This window comes from Salmo trutta, chromosome 13 (genome assembly GCF_901001165.1).
Source record: "Salmo trutta chromosome 13, fSalTru1.1, whole genome shotgun sequence".
NCBI classification, from domain to species: Eukaryota; Metazoa; Chordata; class Actinopteri; order Salmoniformes; family Salmonidae; genus Salmo; species Salmo trutta.
In genome coordinates this window covers 36,398,775-36,413,509 of record NC_042969.1, presented here as the reverse complement: position 1 = coordinate 36,413,509, position 14,735 = coordinate 36,398,775, and the positions used below count along the sequence as shown (strand labels likewise).

The 14,735-nt window shown below is 43.2% G+C and overlaps 1 protein-coding gene across 4 annotated transcripts in view; it reads left to right on the top strand.

Annotated features, from left to right (window-relative positions):
• Positions 1-7,550: 7,550 nt before the first annotated feature.
• LOC115205739 (annexin A6) overlaps positions 7,551-14,735 on the top strand; it is a 39,045-nt gene continuing 31,860 nt past the window's right edge. For all 4 annotated transcript variants that reach the window (XR_003880667.1, XM_029772022.1, XM_029772021.1 and 1 more), the window contains exons 1-6: positions 7,551-7,667; positions 9,184-9,228; positions 11,532-11,616; positions 12,379-12,473; positions 13,607-13,720; positions 14,008-14,098. Coding sequence is in view for 3 of the 4 variants with exons in the window: in XM_029772022.1 (XP_029627882.1) it covers positions 9,220-9,228; positions 11,532-11,616; positions 12,379-12,473; positions 13,607-13,720; positions 14,008-14,098 (394 nt within the window). In the remaining variant the exon portion in view is untranslated. The remainder of the gene's footprint in view (positions 7,668-9,183; positions 9,229-11,531; positions 11,617-12,378; positions 12,474-13,606; positions 13,721-14,007; positions 14,099-14,735) is intronic.

Here is a 14,735-nt window from a genome sequence, read left to right as displayed (position 1 = left end):
CTTTCTGACTTGGCTGCTGAGTCTGGCTCTTTTTGGCCCATAATGTCCTCATTATTACACACAGGCTGAGTCCCAAATGGCACCCTATTCCCTATGTAGTGCACTACTTTTGACCAGAGGCCTATTGTCAAACTACATAGGGAATAGGGTGCCATTTGGGACATATCCACAGAACTGTGAACAAATCCCGTGCTGAATGTCAGAAATTCTTTTGTGCTGTACACTCTACTCTTTAGTTTTTTTTGGTTGAACCCACATACTGTGGTCACACGGGAACGTAAATGTTATTGATAAAAAGTGGGGCTTTAGTTTTTCGGGGATGTCTTGTGACTTTGTGATGGAGTTGAACAAGTTGAGATACAGAGATGTGAGGGTGGGAACTCATATCTGTCAAGGAATCTGATGAAGTGTTCTATGTAATGCGGTTCTGAAGCAACAGAGAGCAGCATATCATATCAAAGTTCATTGGTCACATACACAGACTTGCAGATGTTATCGCAGGCGCAGCGAAATGTTTATGTTTTTAGCGCCAACAGTGCAGTTATATCTAGCAATACAATAAACAAAACATTTTTAAAAAGCAAGAAATTAGCAAATATCAGAACGAGCAATGTCAGCTAGTGGAGGCTGTTTACCAGTCTGATGACCTGGAGATAGAAACTCAGTTTCTCAGTCTCTCGGTCCCAGCTTTGATGTACCTGCACTGCCTCCGCCTTCTAGATGATAGGGAGGTGAATAGCACGTGGCTCAGGTGGCTGAGGTCCTTGGTGATCTTCTTGGCCTTCCTGTGACACCGGGTGCTTGTGGGCGGTGCAGTGGCCATACCAGGCGGTGCTACAGCCCCACAGAATGCTCTCAATGGTGTATCTGTAGAAGTTTGTTAGGGTCTTAGGGGCCAACCCGAATTTGCTCCACTGCGGTCCCTGTCGATATGGATGGAGTCGTGCTCTCTCTGCTGTCTACTGTAGTCCATTATCAGTTAATTTGTTTTGTTAACTTTGGTATAGAGGTTATTTTCCTGGCACCACTCCACCAGGGATTTCACCTCCTCCCTGTAGGCTGTCTCGTCGTAGTTGTTAATCAGGACCACCGCTGTTGTGTTGTAAGCAAACATGATGATTGAGTTGGAGATGTGGGTAAGCCACGCAGTCATGGATGTGCAGTGCAATGGCGATTGCGTCGTCAGTGTATCTGTTGGGGCGGTATGCAAATTGCAGTGGGTCTATGGTGTCGGGTAAGGTGGAGGTGATATGATCCCTAACTAGCCTCTCAAAGCACTTCATGATGACAGAAGTGATTGCTATGGGAATAGTCATTTTTATTACATTTTTTGTTATGAAAGTTTTATTTATTTTTTCCTTTTTTCCACAAACAAACAAATAAAAATGTAATAAAACATTAAAACAGCATTAAAACATTAAAACAGCATTAAAACTAGCTGTTGTAACCATAACAACGGTGATACTATCCACTGTTTCAGATTAGGAGTGAACCTTCCAGATTCTAAGGAATGGTCTGTTTATACATATCCATGTTCCCAGTACCCTTGCCGTGGTTAAATGTGGTGGTTTGCGCTTTCGGTTTAGTGTGAATGCTGCCAGCTATCCACTGTTTCTGTTTGAATAAATCCTAATTGTTACAGTAGGAACAACATCCTCTATGCACTTCCTGATGAACCCAGTCACAGAGTCAGTGTATACGTCTATACTAAAGTTATTCCCAAAGGTGACCCGGAACATTTCCCAGTCCAGGTGATCAGATTAGTCTTGAAGCATAGATTCTGATTGGTCAGACCAACATTGAACAGTCCTTATCACGGGTGCTTCTAGTTTAAGTTTCTGCTTATAGGTGAGGAGGAGCAGGATGGAGACGTGATCTGATTTTCTGAAGGGAGGGAGGGGGAGGGTACTCGTAGATGTCCCAGAAGGTAGAGTAACAATGGTCAAGCATGTTCTTTTTGCATGTAACACAAGAGATGTGTTGGTAGAATTTTGGGAGCGTTTTCCTCAGATTTAATTTATTAAAGTCCCCAGCTACAATAAATACAGCCTCTGGATATGCAGTTTCCAGTTTGTACAAAGTCTAGTGAAGTTCTTTGAGAGGGGGTCCAGTGTCGGCTTGGGGGTGAATATACACAGCAGTGACAATAACCAAAGAAAATTATCTTGGGATGTAATGTGGTCGGCATTTGATGGTGAGGTATCCCAGATTGGGAGAACAAAAGGACTTGAGTTCCTATAAGTTACCACATTCGCACCATGAGATGTTAATCATTACATAGCCTTCCACCTTTGTTTTCCCGGAGAGTATGTTACAGCCCCTTATGTCTCTCTGAAAGGAGATCCTCGCTCTGAGCTTGTCTCTTTTATTGTCCAGAGACTGAACGTTAGCGAGTAACATACTCGGAAGTGGTGGATGGTTCGCTCGCTGCCTGAGCCTGGCTAAAACCCCTCCTCTACTCCCACTCTTCCAGCATCAACGTTTTGATGTGGCACCCGGGACGAATGGGTCTGCCTCGTAAAGTCCAAACAACGGATCCAGGTCAGGGAAGTCGAATTCCTGGTTGGATTTCTGGTGAGTGACCGCCGATCTAATGTCCAAAATGTATTTTCGGCTGTAGGAAATAATACTAGAAGCGTTTTGAGAAAATAATGTAAGAAATAACACACAAAAAAAGTACAAATACTGCAAAGTTTGCTAGGAGTTAGGAACAGGGTAACAGTGTCTGTCGGCTCCATCTTGCATATATAACTGTAACGACTGCCGTGAGAGAGAGTGGACCAAAACGCAGCGGAGTTAGTGTTCATCATATTTAATTAAGAAAGAACACTATGCAAACAAAACAAGAAAAACCGACAGCCAAACAGTCCTGTCAGGTGAAACACAATGACAGAAACATTTACCCACAAAACCCCAACGGAAAAACATGCACTTATGTGTGACTCCCAATCAACAACAACGAACTTCAGCTGTGCCTGATTGGGAGCCACACACGGCCCAAAACAAAGAAATACAAAAACATAGAAACAGAACATAGAACGCCCACCCAATGTAACACCCTGGCCTAACCAAAATAAAGAACAAAAAACCCCTCTCTATGGCCAGGGCGTTACAATAACATCTCAGTGATCACATTGCTGTGTAATCTAGCTAACTATATGAGGAGAAAATAGCCTTGAGTGTCTGCAGTAGACAGCTACTTTTTGTTCTATAACCATTACAATAATCCAGGGCATAGTTTCACATTCTGCTCATGGAAAAGCAGAGAAAAATATACTTATCTTTCCCTGGGATGTGATTGAAAGGTATCAAAGATACTGCATACAGTGGCAGATGAACTAATCTTATAAAAAGTCTCAAAATGCCATCATACTTTGGCGGGGGTTGGGAACATTTTAATCTCCAAAAACTGTCTACCCTGTTTGTGCTGTAAGGTGCATGAGCAGGAAAGCCAGGAGACTTCTGGGAAGCTAACAGGGGAGAAGTAGTGGCCAGTATTGCTGGCAGTGATGTAAATACAGTCATGATCCAGCTATGAGGGGTGTCAATATCTCTATTTCTCTCTCTCTCTTTCTGATTCCCACTGTCCTACACACTATAATCTCCCGTGGGCAGATTATGCGTGTAGACAAAGAATCTACCGGGACTGAATGGAATGCATGAGACAACTGCGATCTCAACATTTTTGGCAAAATCAACCATTCCTCGCATATTATGCGAGGGCTTGCAAATTTGACCAATCTGCACACTATTTCCGCATAGAACAGTAAAATCATTGCAATATTATCATATAAAACTGACCCATCACCGCAGTAAAAAAAGAGGGCTTGCAATTTCAACCAATCATTGTACATTTACCGCATAATATGGTTCAATCAGCCACACGTCAACAAACTTTTTCCCTCGTCAGCGCATTTTCTAAAAAAATTGGACAGAATCATCGCAAATTGCCATGCAGAATGTCAAAATTGCGGCAGAAAAATCTAGCATTTTATCCCACAAATATCACAAAAGATGTCAGCGAAATCCCGGAGGGACGGGATAACGAGCAGCATTAGTTCCGTTTTTGGGGTATTCATCATTGGTTATTTGGATGTGTGAGGATTGGGCAAAGACTGCTTAGGGTGGCTTCATGTCCTCGTGGGAAATGGGAAACTGGGAAGTGGGAAGTCTGACATGATTGTGTTCACGTGCCTTTGAAATCGGAACAATTGTTCAACCACTAAGATTTTAGCTAGCTTGATAAACTAGCTAACATTGCTAATAATAAAGGTAGCTAGCTCGCTTAACATTGACATATGGTCAAACTGGCTACATTCTCCATATTGATAAGGTTGTAGTTGTCAAAAATTGATTTGTTGTCATCTTTTGGTTAAAAATGTAAAATGTCAGTGAAATGTCACAACTCTACAACTCGGGTAACAAGTTTCCCACTTGTGTTTCCGATTTGGAGGGTCATTCAAGTGAAATTTCCCACGGGGAACTAGGATTTTCCGATAACTCCCATAGCACGTGAACGAAGCAGTAGACTGCATCACCCTTGTGCACACGGATGAAAAGGGAGGGGGGGGGGCTTGGCTGAGAGTTTCCTTTTGCAAGGTTGAGACTTTTTGCCGGAACTCTCAATTTCTAACACAGTGTGAACTCAGAAGTTAATCATGCAGCTGACCAAATTACACAAGATTTTACTTCTGGGTTAACAGTAATTACTCACACTCTGATCTCTCTTCCAGTTCTCTCTCTCTTTCTCTCTCTCTCTCTCTTACTCTCTCCCCTCACTCTCTTTCTCTCTCTCTCTCACTCAATCTCTCTCCCCCGTCTCTTTCCTTCCCCTCTATCTCTCTCCCATCTCTCTCTTTCTCTCTCACACTCTCCCCCTTTCCATTTCTCTCTGCCTCTCTCTTGCTTTTCTCTCTCTCTCCCCCCTCTCCTGTTCCCCCAAGTTCTGATCTCTCTGCCCCTCCCCCCTCTCTGTCACACTCGCTCTCTCTCTCCTCCTCTGCCTCTCTCTCTCTTCCTCTCCCTCTTGCTCTCTCCCCCTCTCCCTCTCTCTCCCCCCCTCTTTCCCTCTTGCTCTCTCCCTCGTTCTCTCTCTCCCCCCTCTCTCTCTCTCTCTCCCCCCTCTCCCTCTCTCCCTCTCTCTCTCTCCCGCTCTCTCTCTCTCCAGTCTAGGCTTACATTACCCTCTGACCTGAATGGCTCCAGGAAGGCCAGCAGAGACAGAAATAGCACAGTCACAATCTCTCACACAGAATGCTCAGCTCTGGCAAAGTCACAAACCGGTAGGCCTCACAGCTCACACACACCAGTCATACCTCTCTCTCTCACTAAGGTTCAAACTATTATAACTGCGGAATAGTAGATCTGAATATGGTTGTACAGAAGGCCCTGCATGTTGTTTCAATGTTTCAATACTGGCTCCTCTCATAACCTAACATGATTGCAACATAAACGTGTGTATTCACTCTGGTGGATGTGGCTCCTCTGCATGCAACCTGGACTCAGACGTAGACGTAACATAATGCACATAATTTAAATCAGGTTCCTTTTAGTTTTGAATGAAAGTTGATAATATGTATTTTCCGGACATTGAAAATACATATTTTTCCGGACGTTGAAATCAGTTTCATTTTCGGGTTCTGAATGAAAGTTGAAAAAACATATTTTACAAATGTTGAAAATGCCTGTTTTTTGGTCATTTGTTCTATGGATATATCAACTGCACACAAAGTACATTCTCAATGAATAATGTTTTATAGCCATCACTAGCACATTAGAGGCTGCTGCCTATTAACATAGACTTGAAATCACTGGCCACTTTAATAAATGGAACACTAGTCACTTGAATAATGTGTACATATCTTGCATTACTCATCTCATATGTTTATACTGTATTTTATTCTGTTCTACTGTATCTTAGTCTATGCCGCTCTGACATTGCTCGTTCATATACGCTACCGGTCAAAAGTTTTAGAACACCTACTCATTCAAGGGTTTTTCTTTATATTTACTATTTTCTAGATTGTAGAATAATAGTGAAGACATCAAAACTATGAAATAACACATATGGAATCATAAAATAATCAAAAAAGTGTTAAACAAATCAAAATATATTTTAAATATGAGTTTCTTCAAATAGCCTCCCTTTGTCTTGACAGTTTTGCACACTCTTGGCATTCTCTCAACCAGAGATTGTCCCCTAGTTCCCTTTTTAGCAAGGTGGAGACTAAGTAACAACAAATGTCCTTTTAAGTTCTTAGTACTGAACAAAACAACAAGTTCTTTGTACTGGAGGCAAAGTGCTGGCACAGGATGTGTGGGGTTAGGGGCTCCCAAGTGGCGCACTGCATCTCAGTGCAAGAGGCACCACTACAGTCCCTGGTTCAAATCCAGGCTGTATCACATTCGGCCACAATTGGGAGTCCCATAGGGCAGCGCATAATTAGAATTTATTTATTTATTTTACCTTTATTTAACTAGGCAAGTCAGTTAAGAACAAATTCTCATTTTCAATGATGGCCTAGGAACAGTGGGTTAAACTCATTACACTTTTGAATGTGGGTCAAAAGGGAAATAAAAGTATTATCTGAGTTTTCTCGCGTCCTCCCAGAGTCCTCCTTGCTAGCTAGAGGGAGTGACACCGGTAGACAGTGTCCTTCGCTCCTACCTGCCGAACACTTGCGTTAACAGAACTGCTGGAAAACAGTGCCCGACAGGCGGGGGCGAAGGACACTGTCTACCGGTCACCCCCACCTACCGCTAGCACAGCAGGCACTGTGTGTTAGCTAACTAGTTAGCTCGCTAGTTACGCCGTGTGCTAGCTTGCTAGTTAGCTAGCACATAGTGTTGCCTCTGCCTCCCGCCTGCTGTGTTCCTGGAGAAAACCGTGCCCAATAGACGGGGATGAAGGACACTGTCTACCAGTCGCCTGCTAGTTAGCTAGCTAGTACACAGTGTCGATTCCGCCTGCTGTGTACCGGACCAGCTGGCAGTGTCCAGTAGACAGTGTCCTTCGCTCCTGCCTGCCGAACACCTCGCAGTCATTAACAGAACTGCTGGAAAACAGTGCCCGACAGGCTGGGACGAAGGACACTGTCTACCGGTGTACGACTTGCTAGCTACCATTGTCACCCCCGCCCCTTCTTCTGTGAGATATATCAGCGGCTGGCATCCAACGTTATTGTGCATTAAAGCCACCTACTGTACTGGACCGGCCCCACCTCCCTCCTATCCTAGCTTAAGAATGGACCAATAGAAGTATAAAGAGGGTTTCCAGCAGATGCCAGAATTCCCACATGCAGGAACACCCTGAATTGCTGGCTGCAATTGCATCCCTCTTTGACCTGACAGGACCAAAAATATGTCCTAAAGAAGGTCCATGCTTAGTGGGTATATGGAGCGTCCAGAAAGACCAAACAGCACAAGTAAAATAGTTGTTTAAATCTTTGTTAATTTACTGTAAAAGCGTTTTTATTCAGTGTGGAAGGGCTCGCTGTTTGAAAAGGAAACTCTTTTTGACGCACTGCCGGTGAGCGCCGCAGTTATTACGTCAGCTCGAGGACAGGGAATAAGACAGCTGGCTGTTTCAACACCGGGCAAAACGCAGGAGAGAGGAGGTCAGCACTGCGGCGTGGGTTGATTTGGATCAAATTAGTTCTGTAAAAGAGGTGAGTTTGCGTTTTGCATTGTAACGAGTTTCCTATAGTGTCAAATGCTCAACAATATAGGCTAAGATAATGTTGTCGCAAGTCATGTAAAGACAATAACGGAGCTATAACGGTTTGTTTAGGCTATTATTAGCCTAGTGCAAGCCTATGATATGAGAGCAATAAACAGACAGACAGACCCATTTTTCAAACCAAGAAGTGTAAATAACAACATAGAGAAAAGGGTGGAGCAATGTTGTAAATGTAAAGCAATGGACTGAGCATAGACATGAGTCATGTTTATCATTGATGTCCATTGTGTAAATAGTCAAATTCTAAGTTATGTGTTTTAAACAGAATTCAAACAAAACAAAAAAGGTATGCTTTATGAATATAAAGTTGTATAATTTGTTTGGGGTGGGAGACGGGGTGTGGTCGTGGACATTCTGTGGCTATAGGGATTGTGGATCAAACTATTTTAGGAGACTGAACACAGCTGTGGGCTTATCTTAAACAAACTAAGATACTTTTCTTAGATTGTTTATCTCATATCCTCACTAATGGAGAAACTCTCAGAAATCATACAATTGACTGCAATACTGCCTGCTATGCCAGAGGACAGCTTGTCCTCACTGAGTGCTTGTCCTGCGGTATATATTCTTTATGAGATCTGAATGACTTACATCTCATTTGGAAGTCCAACAGCATTCCCTTTACTTATACACAATTTCTTATGCTACACTGCTTTTTCATCTACTGTAGAATCCATCATCATAGACCATGTGTGCTTTGGTTCAAAGTTGAGATGCTACAAAACAGTTCAACAAGAGTGTCAGAACAAGTTTAACCTAACCGTACCATTGTAAAAGTAGATGTTTCATTATTAGATGTTCTATGTCCCTTTCTCCACCTCACCAGATGCTAAAGCTAACTACCACTCTGAAAGGGAACACTGTAGCCTTACTGAACTGCAGGAGAGGAGCAGCCAACATTTTTCCTGTGGAAAACGTGGCTATGCTTTAACCACTAGGCCACAAGCCAGCCACCCTACATTTACTGCCATCGCGTCAGCATGTGGGTGGTCCCCCTTGTGTCTTCTCCCTGCATAATCCTATAGCACGCCTACTAGTGACTTTAATTATGAAACAGTATTTTGATCTTCCAAGGCAGTCTTCTCTAGTGCAGGTTCTGTGGATGGTGTTGTGCTGATAGAGCAGAACCCTGACCACCATCATTCAATGACATATCAAGTATATTTTCATTAGCCTATGGTCCAATAGCATCTCTTGTTCATCCGGCCATACATGTTGATCACAATCATATCATGTAAACATTGACGGTTAGGATCGATACGATGGCACAGCCAGAACAGGACTGGCCACCCCTTGGTTTCTGTAAAAAGCACTTTGTGACAACTGCGAGTTGTAAAAAGGGCTCTATAAATACATTTCATTGATTGATATTGATACCATCTTAAACAGCATGTTACAATGTTTCTCTGTTCTCATTTCTGCTTCGTATATATCTTGTCTTGCAGGTTGATTGTTTCCTGCATATCCTTAAAAGACCAAATATGGGAATGGTAAGTCAATATGGTAATCCTGTGTCTGCCATTCTCTCAGTGCTATGTGTAGCTACAGTAAAGCTATAAGGATAAACATATCCTATTCCATAATGACTGTATGATAATGAGGTAAGGACAGAGGAGGGGTCAGATGAGCAGTCATCAGCCTTGGGGCGTCTGTTTATTGTAATGGCAGCAGGCTAGTATAAGGTGTCACTCTTCCCTCTGGCAACCTGGACATGCTATTGACAGACACACAGAGAGAGCTTCGGAAGGCATACGGCAGGCCTGCTTCTCTATCTAATACCTAGTCTCGGACACCCAGGTTCCGCTCATGTAAGCTCTGAAAGTCCAGTCAATAAGAGGAGATTTGCAAGGATGGCTCTGCTAGACTATTTCATATCAAAACCATGTCCAAGGATGGCCCTGCTAGACTATTTCATATCAAAACCATGTCCAAGGATAGCCCTGCTAGACTATCTAGTATCAAAACCATGTCCAAGGATGGCCCTGCTAGACTATCTAGTATCAAAACCATGTCCAAGGATGGCCCTGCTTGACTATCTAGTATCAAAACCATGTCCAAGGATGGCCCTGCTAGACTATTTAATATCAAAACCATGTCCAAGGATGGCCCTGCTAGACTATTTAATATCAAAACCATGTCCAAGGATGGCCCTGCTAGACTATTTAATATCAAAACCATGTCCAAGGATGGCCCTGCTAGACCATGTCCTTTGCGGTTCTGCTGGATCTGTTGGTTGGAGCATGTTACTAGCTACACCAGAGTAGCAAAACAAACGACAAGTTAGCCATAGCACAGACAGACTGGTGCCAAGGATAGTGCAGTGTCTGGATGGAAGTTGCGAGCAGCCAAGCACTGTTGTAGTTTAGTTCTATCATCAAAACAAATAGCTCTAGTAATTCACTTGTATCATCTGAACATACTGTGATTATTATCTATGTTCTACTACGCTTATTTGCTGCTTGAACAGTCTGTCTGCTGAAAGGACTTTTGCTATAGGCCCGTTGGTTTGGCCCTGTTGCTATGTGGGTGATACCTCCCAGCTGTCCTGGGGAGTGATGGTCTCTATGGTAGAGCTGTAGTAGGGGCACATCTTGAGCATGGGCAGTGGCCTCCTTGGCTGTCTGGCTGGCTGGAATTCTGGGTAGGAGACATTGGCTGTGTGCCTCAATGCAGCAGAAATAATCTCCACAGAAACAGCAGCTGAATGGATATGTTTCTCAGATACAGGATAAGAAATACATATCAGATATAGGCTGGGGATTCTTCAAGACAGATCTGTAGTCTCTGAGCTGTTTATTTGGTTCTTGTTTATCACATGATCTTCAATGTGTATTTTCATGTCATATGAACACTGGTATTTTCCGCACTGCATATTTGATTGAATTGCAGCCCTGGCGGCTGTATTGTGTTTTATTGTTACTGTGTTGATTTGAAGTCAGCTTCTCTGAAGCCGTGTCAGATCCCTGCAGAGTGAGCAGGTCTCTGTGTGTGTAACCGGACTCCCCATTCCTCTCTGCACACACACTGCTGTTCTGGAGGGGGCAGCTGTAGGCAGGGGGGCAGACTGGTGTCAGCTGTCTGTCTGCCTGTCAGCCCTCTGCTCAGGGCAGGCTTGGCCACAGAGACTGCAGCCACAGCCCTTCCTGCTCCCTGTACACCCACACAGACCTTTTTTGCCCCCTGTACACCCACACAGCCCCTTCCTGCCCCCTGTACACCCACACAGCCCCTTCCTGCCCCCTGTACACCCACACAGAACCTTCCTGCCCCCTGTACACCCACACAGCCCCTTCCTGCTCCCTGTACACCCACACAGCCCCTTCCTGCCCCCTGTACACCCACACAGCCCCTTCCTGCCCCCTGTACACCCACACAGCCCCTTCCTGCCCCCTGTACACCCACACAGACCTTTTTTGCCCCCTGTACACCCACACAGCCCCTTCCTGCCCCCTGTACACCCACACAGCCCCTTCCTTCCCCCTGTACACCCACACAGCACCTTCCTGCCCGCTGTACACCCACACAGCCCGTCTAAGGCCATCACATACTCCAACACAGCCCACAAACACACCCACAACCCCTCACTTCCCTGTGACTTTAATTAACCCTGGGATAGGCCCAGAGAAATTCCTGGCCCCTCATTCATTCTTCTGTGCCCAACTAGTCATACCCAGCATCCAGTTGGCTCAATCAACCCTTTTACCCTGCTCTGAAACGCATTGTTATGAATGAAAATGTGCTCTTTAACAACTGACCTGATAAAGTGGATAAAATATCATGAATATTTTTCTAGGGGTTCCGAGGCACAGTAACCGATGCTCCAGACTTTGATGCCAGTGCAGATGCTGAGACGCTCTACAATGCCATGAAAGGCATTGGTGAGTAACACTGTAGCTACACTTAGTGTCCACTGTAGGGCAGGGGTACACTAGCCTGGTAAAACCAAACAGAACACTGCACTGCACTTTGTTTCAGTTTACTTCAGTTCTGTCTGGTTTTATTAACCAAGCTAGAGATGCACAACTCCAACACCAGTATTCACAGCTGTTTAGAACAGGGCTGTTTTAACCCTGTTCCTGGAGAGATACCGTTTTGTAGGTTTTAACTCCAACCCTGTTCCAGGAGAGCTACCCTCCTGTAGGTTTTAACTCTAACCCTGTTCCTGGAGAGCTACCGTCCTGTAGGTTTTAACTCCAACCCTGTTCCTGGAGAGAGACCCTCCTGTAGGTTTTCACTCCAACCCTGTTCCTGGAGAGCTACCGTCCTGTAGGTTTTAACTCTAACCCTGTTCCTGGAGAGCTACCCTCCTGTAGGTTTTAACGCCAACCCCTGGAAAGCTACCATCCTGTAGGTTTTAACTCCAACCTTGTTCCTGGAGAGCTACCGTCCTGTAAGTTTTCACTCTAACCCTAATCTAGCACACCTGATTCTGGTAATTAGCTGGTTGATAAGAATCAGGTTAGTTACAACGGGGGTTGGAGCAAAAATCTACAGGAGGGTAGCTCATAGGAATAGATTAGAATCATTCTATTTCAGTGGTGTAGCTCTCCAGGAACAGGGTTGGACAGCCCTGGCTTACAAGGTTCTAAAGTCAAATGTTACTAATGATGTTACTGTTGATCTTCCTCTGTGCTCTGCAGGCAGCGACAAGGAGGCCATCTTGGATTTGGTCACTGGCAGAAGCAATGCTCAGAGACAGGAGATTGTACAGGCGTACAAGTCTAGCTATGGGAAGGTACAGGAACATCACATTATAACATCTAACATCACGTCTATCGTCACGTTTCTGTACCTTTCCAGAGCTGGACCTGGATTGCATTTAAATTCTATATTTTTTTTGGGGGGGTGGGGATTCATGTACATAAACATCACTATATATAATTTGGTGTTGAATGCTTTGAGATAAATACCAGAAAGTACCCATTGTTACTGTGACCCACTCTATGATCTTTAGTTAATACCAGGTAAATACTGGATCAGTACCAGCTAAAACCACAGTGTAAAATTAAGCTATACCACAAATTCCACAATTCAGTGTGCCATTTATTAGAAGGTACAATACATTCTTAGTTAAATTCCAGAGGTGCATGCATCAAGGGAAATAGTTTGTGTACATTAGCTAATGGTAGCTAACATTTCCCATTTGTGTTGTTTTATGCTAACGTTAGCTAACATTTACCGTTTGTGTTGTTTTATGCTAACGTTAGCTAACATTTACAGTTTGTGTTGTTTTATGCTAACGTTAGCTAACATTTACCTTTTGTGTTGTTTTATGCTAACGTTAGCTAACATTTCCCGTTTGTGTTATTTTATGCTAACGTTAGCTAACATTTCCCGTTTGTGTTGTTTTATGCTAACGTTAATGAACATTTCCCATTTGTGTTGTTTTATGCTAACGTTAGCTAACAGTCTGAGAAGGTAGTGTGCAGCGAACGTCAGTGTCTTTTTGGGGTCTAAACTGCCACTACAAATAATAATGTAACCATGTAGGCTTTCTATTACATGTAGTAGGAATAGCAAAGTCATTTGCAGTTTGACTATTGTCCCTGAACTTCCTCAGTTATCCTTACAAAAAAATTATCTGTTTGATGTTTCACTGTAACATTTTGGAATATTCATTCAAATCGTTCAACTGAAATTGTTGCTAAGTAACATGTTTGGCGCTAACAGAAGCGTTGTTGAACTCACTATACTCTACTGATCACATTGTGTCACACATCATGACAGGATAACTTCGAAACAGACATGTGTCTTACTAATTGTGTTTAATTCTTTAAGGTAAGTTTGTCCAGTCAATTTGCAATTCAACAATTCACTGTGCAAACACCATGAGAGGGTAACTTCATAACAGACGTCTCTCTTCCCCAGGACCTGATAGATGACCTGAAGTATGAGCTGACGGGGAATTTTGAACGCCTCATCGTCAGTCTGATGAGACCCCAGGCCTACCATGATGCCAAAGAGATCCACGATGCCATCAAAGTAAGATACTGTAGTAGAAATCTATGATGCCATCAAAGTGAGATAATGTAGTAGAAATCTATGATGTCATCAAAGTGAGATAATGTAGTAGAAATCTATGATGCCATCAAAGTGAGATACTGTAGTAGAAATCTATGATGCCATCAAATGGTTAAATTTTGGAAGTAAAAATTTAAGAAACAGGAAAATGATCAGAATTGAGAATACCCACATCAGACACCGACTGTTACACAGCCCAGTTAGTAACTTATGCCATTCTGTATTTCATGTAATGCTTTATTTCTAAGGGGGCAGGAACAGATGAGAAGTGCCTGATTGAAGTCTTGGCCTCCAGGAACAACCAACAGATACACGACCTGGTGGAGGCATACACGGATGGTAAGATATATTTCTTCCTCCCATTAGAATAGATAGTAAGATATATTTCTTCCTCCCATTAGAATAGATGGTAAGATATATTTCCTACCTCCCATTAGATGGTAAGATATATTTCCTCCCTCCCAATAGAAGGTAAGATATATTTCCTCCCTCCCAATAGAAGGTAAGAGATATATTTCCTCCCTCCCAATAGAAGGTAAGATATATTTCCTCCCTCCCATTAGATGGTAAGAGATATATTTCCTTCCTCCCATTAGATGGTAAGATATATATTTTCTCCCTCCCAATCGATGGTAAGATATATTTCCTCCCTCCCATTAGATGGTAAGATATATTTCCTCCCTCCCATTAGAAGGTAAGATATATTTCCTCCCTCCCATTAGAAGGTAAGATATATTTCCTTCCTCCCATTAGATGGTAAGAGATATATTTCCTTCCTCCCATGAGATGGTAAGATATATTTCCTCCCTCCCAATAGAAGGTAAGATATATTTCCTCCCTCCCATTAGAAGGTAAGATATATTTCCTCCCTCCCAATAGAAGGTAAGATATATTTCCTTCCTCCCATTAGATGGTAAGAGATATATTTCCTTCCTCCCATGAGATGGTAAGATATATTTCCTCCCTCCCAATAGAA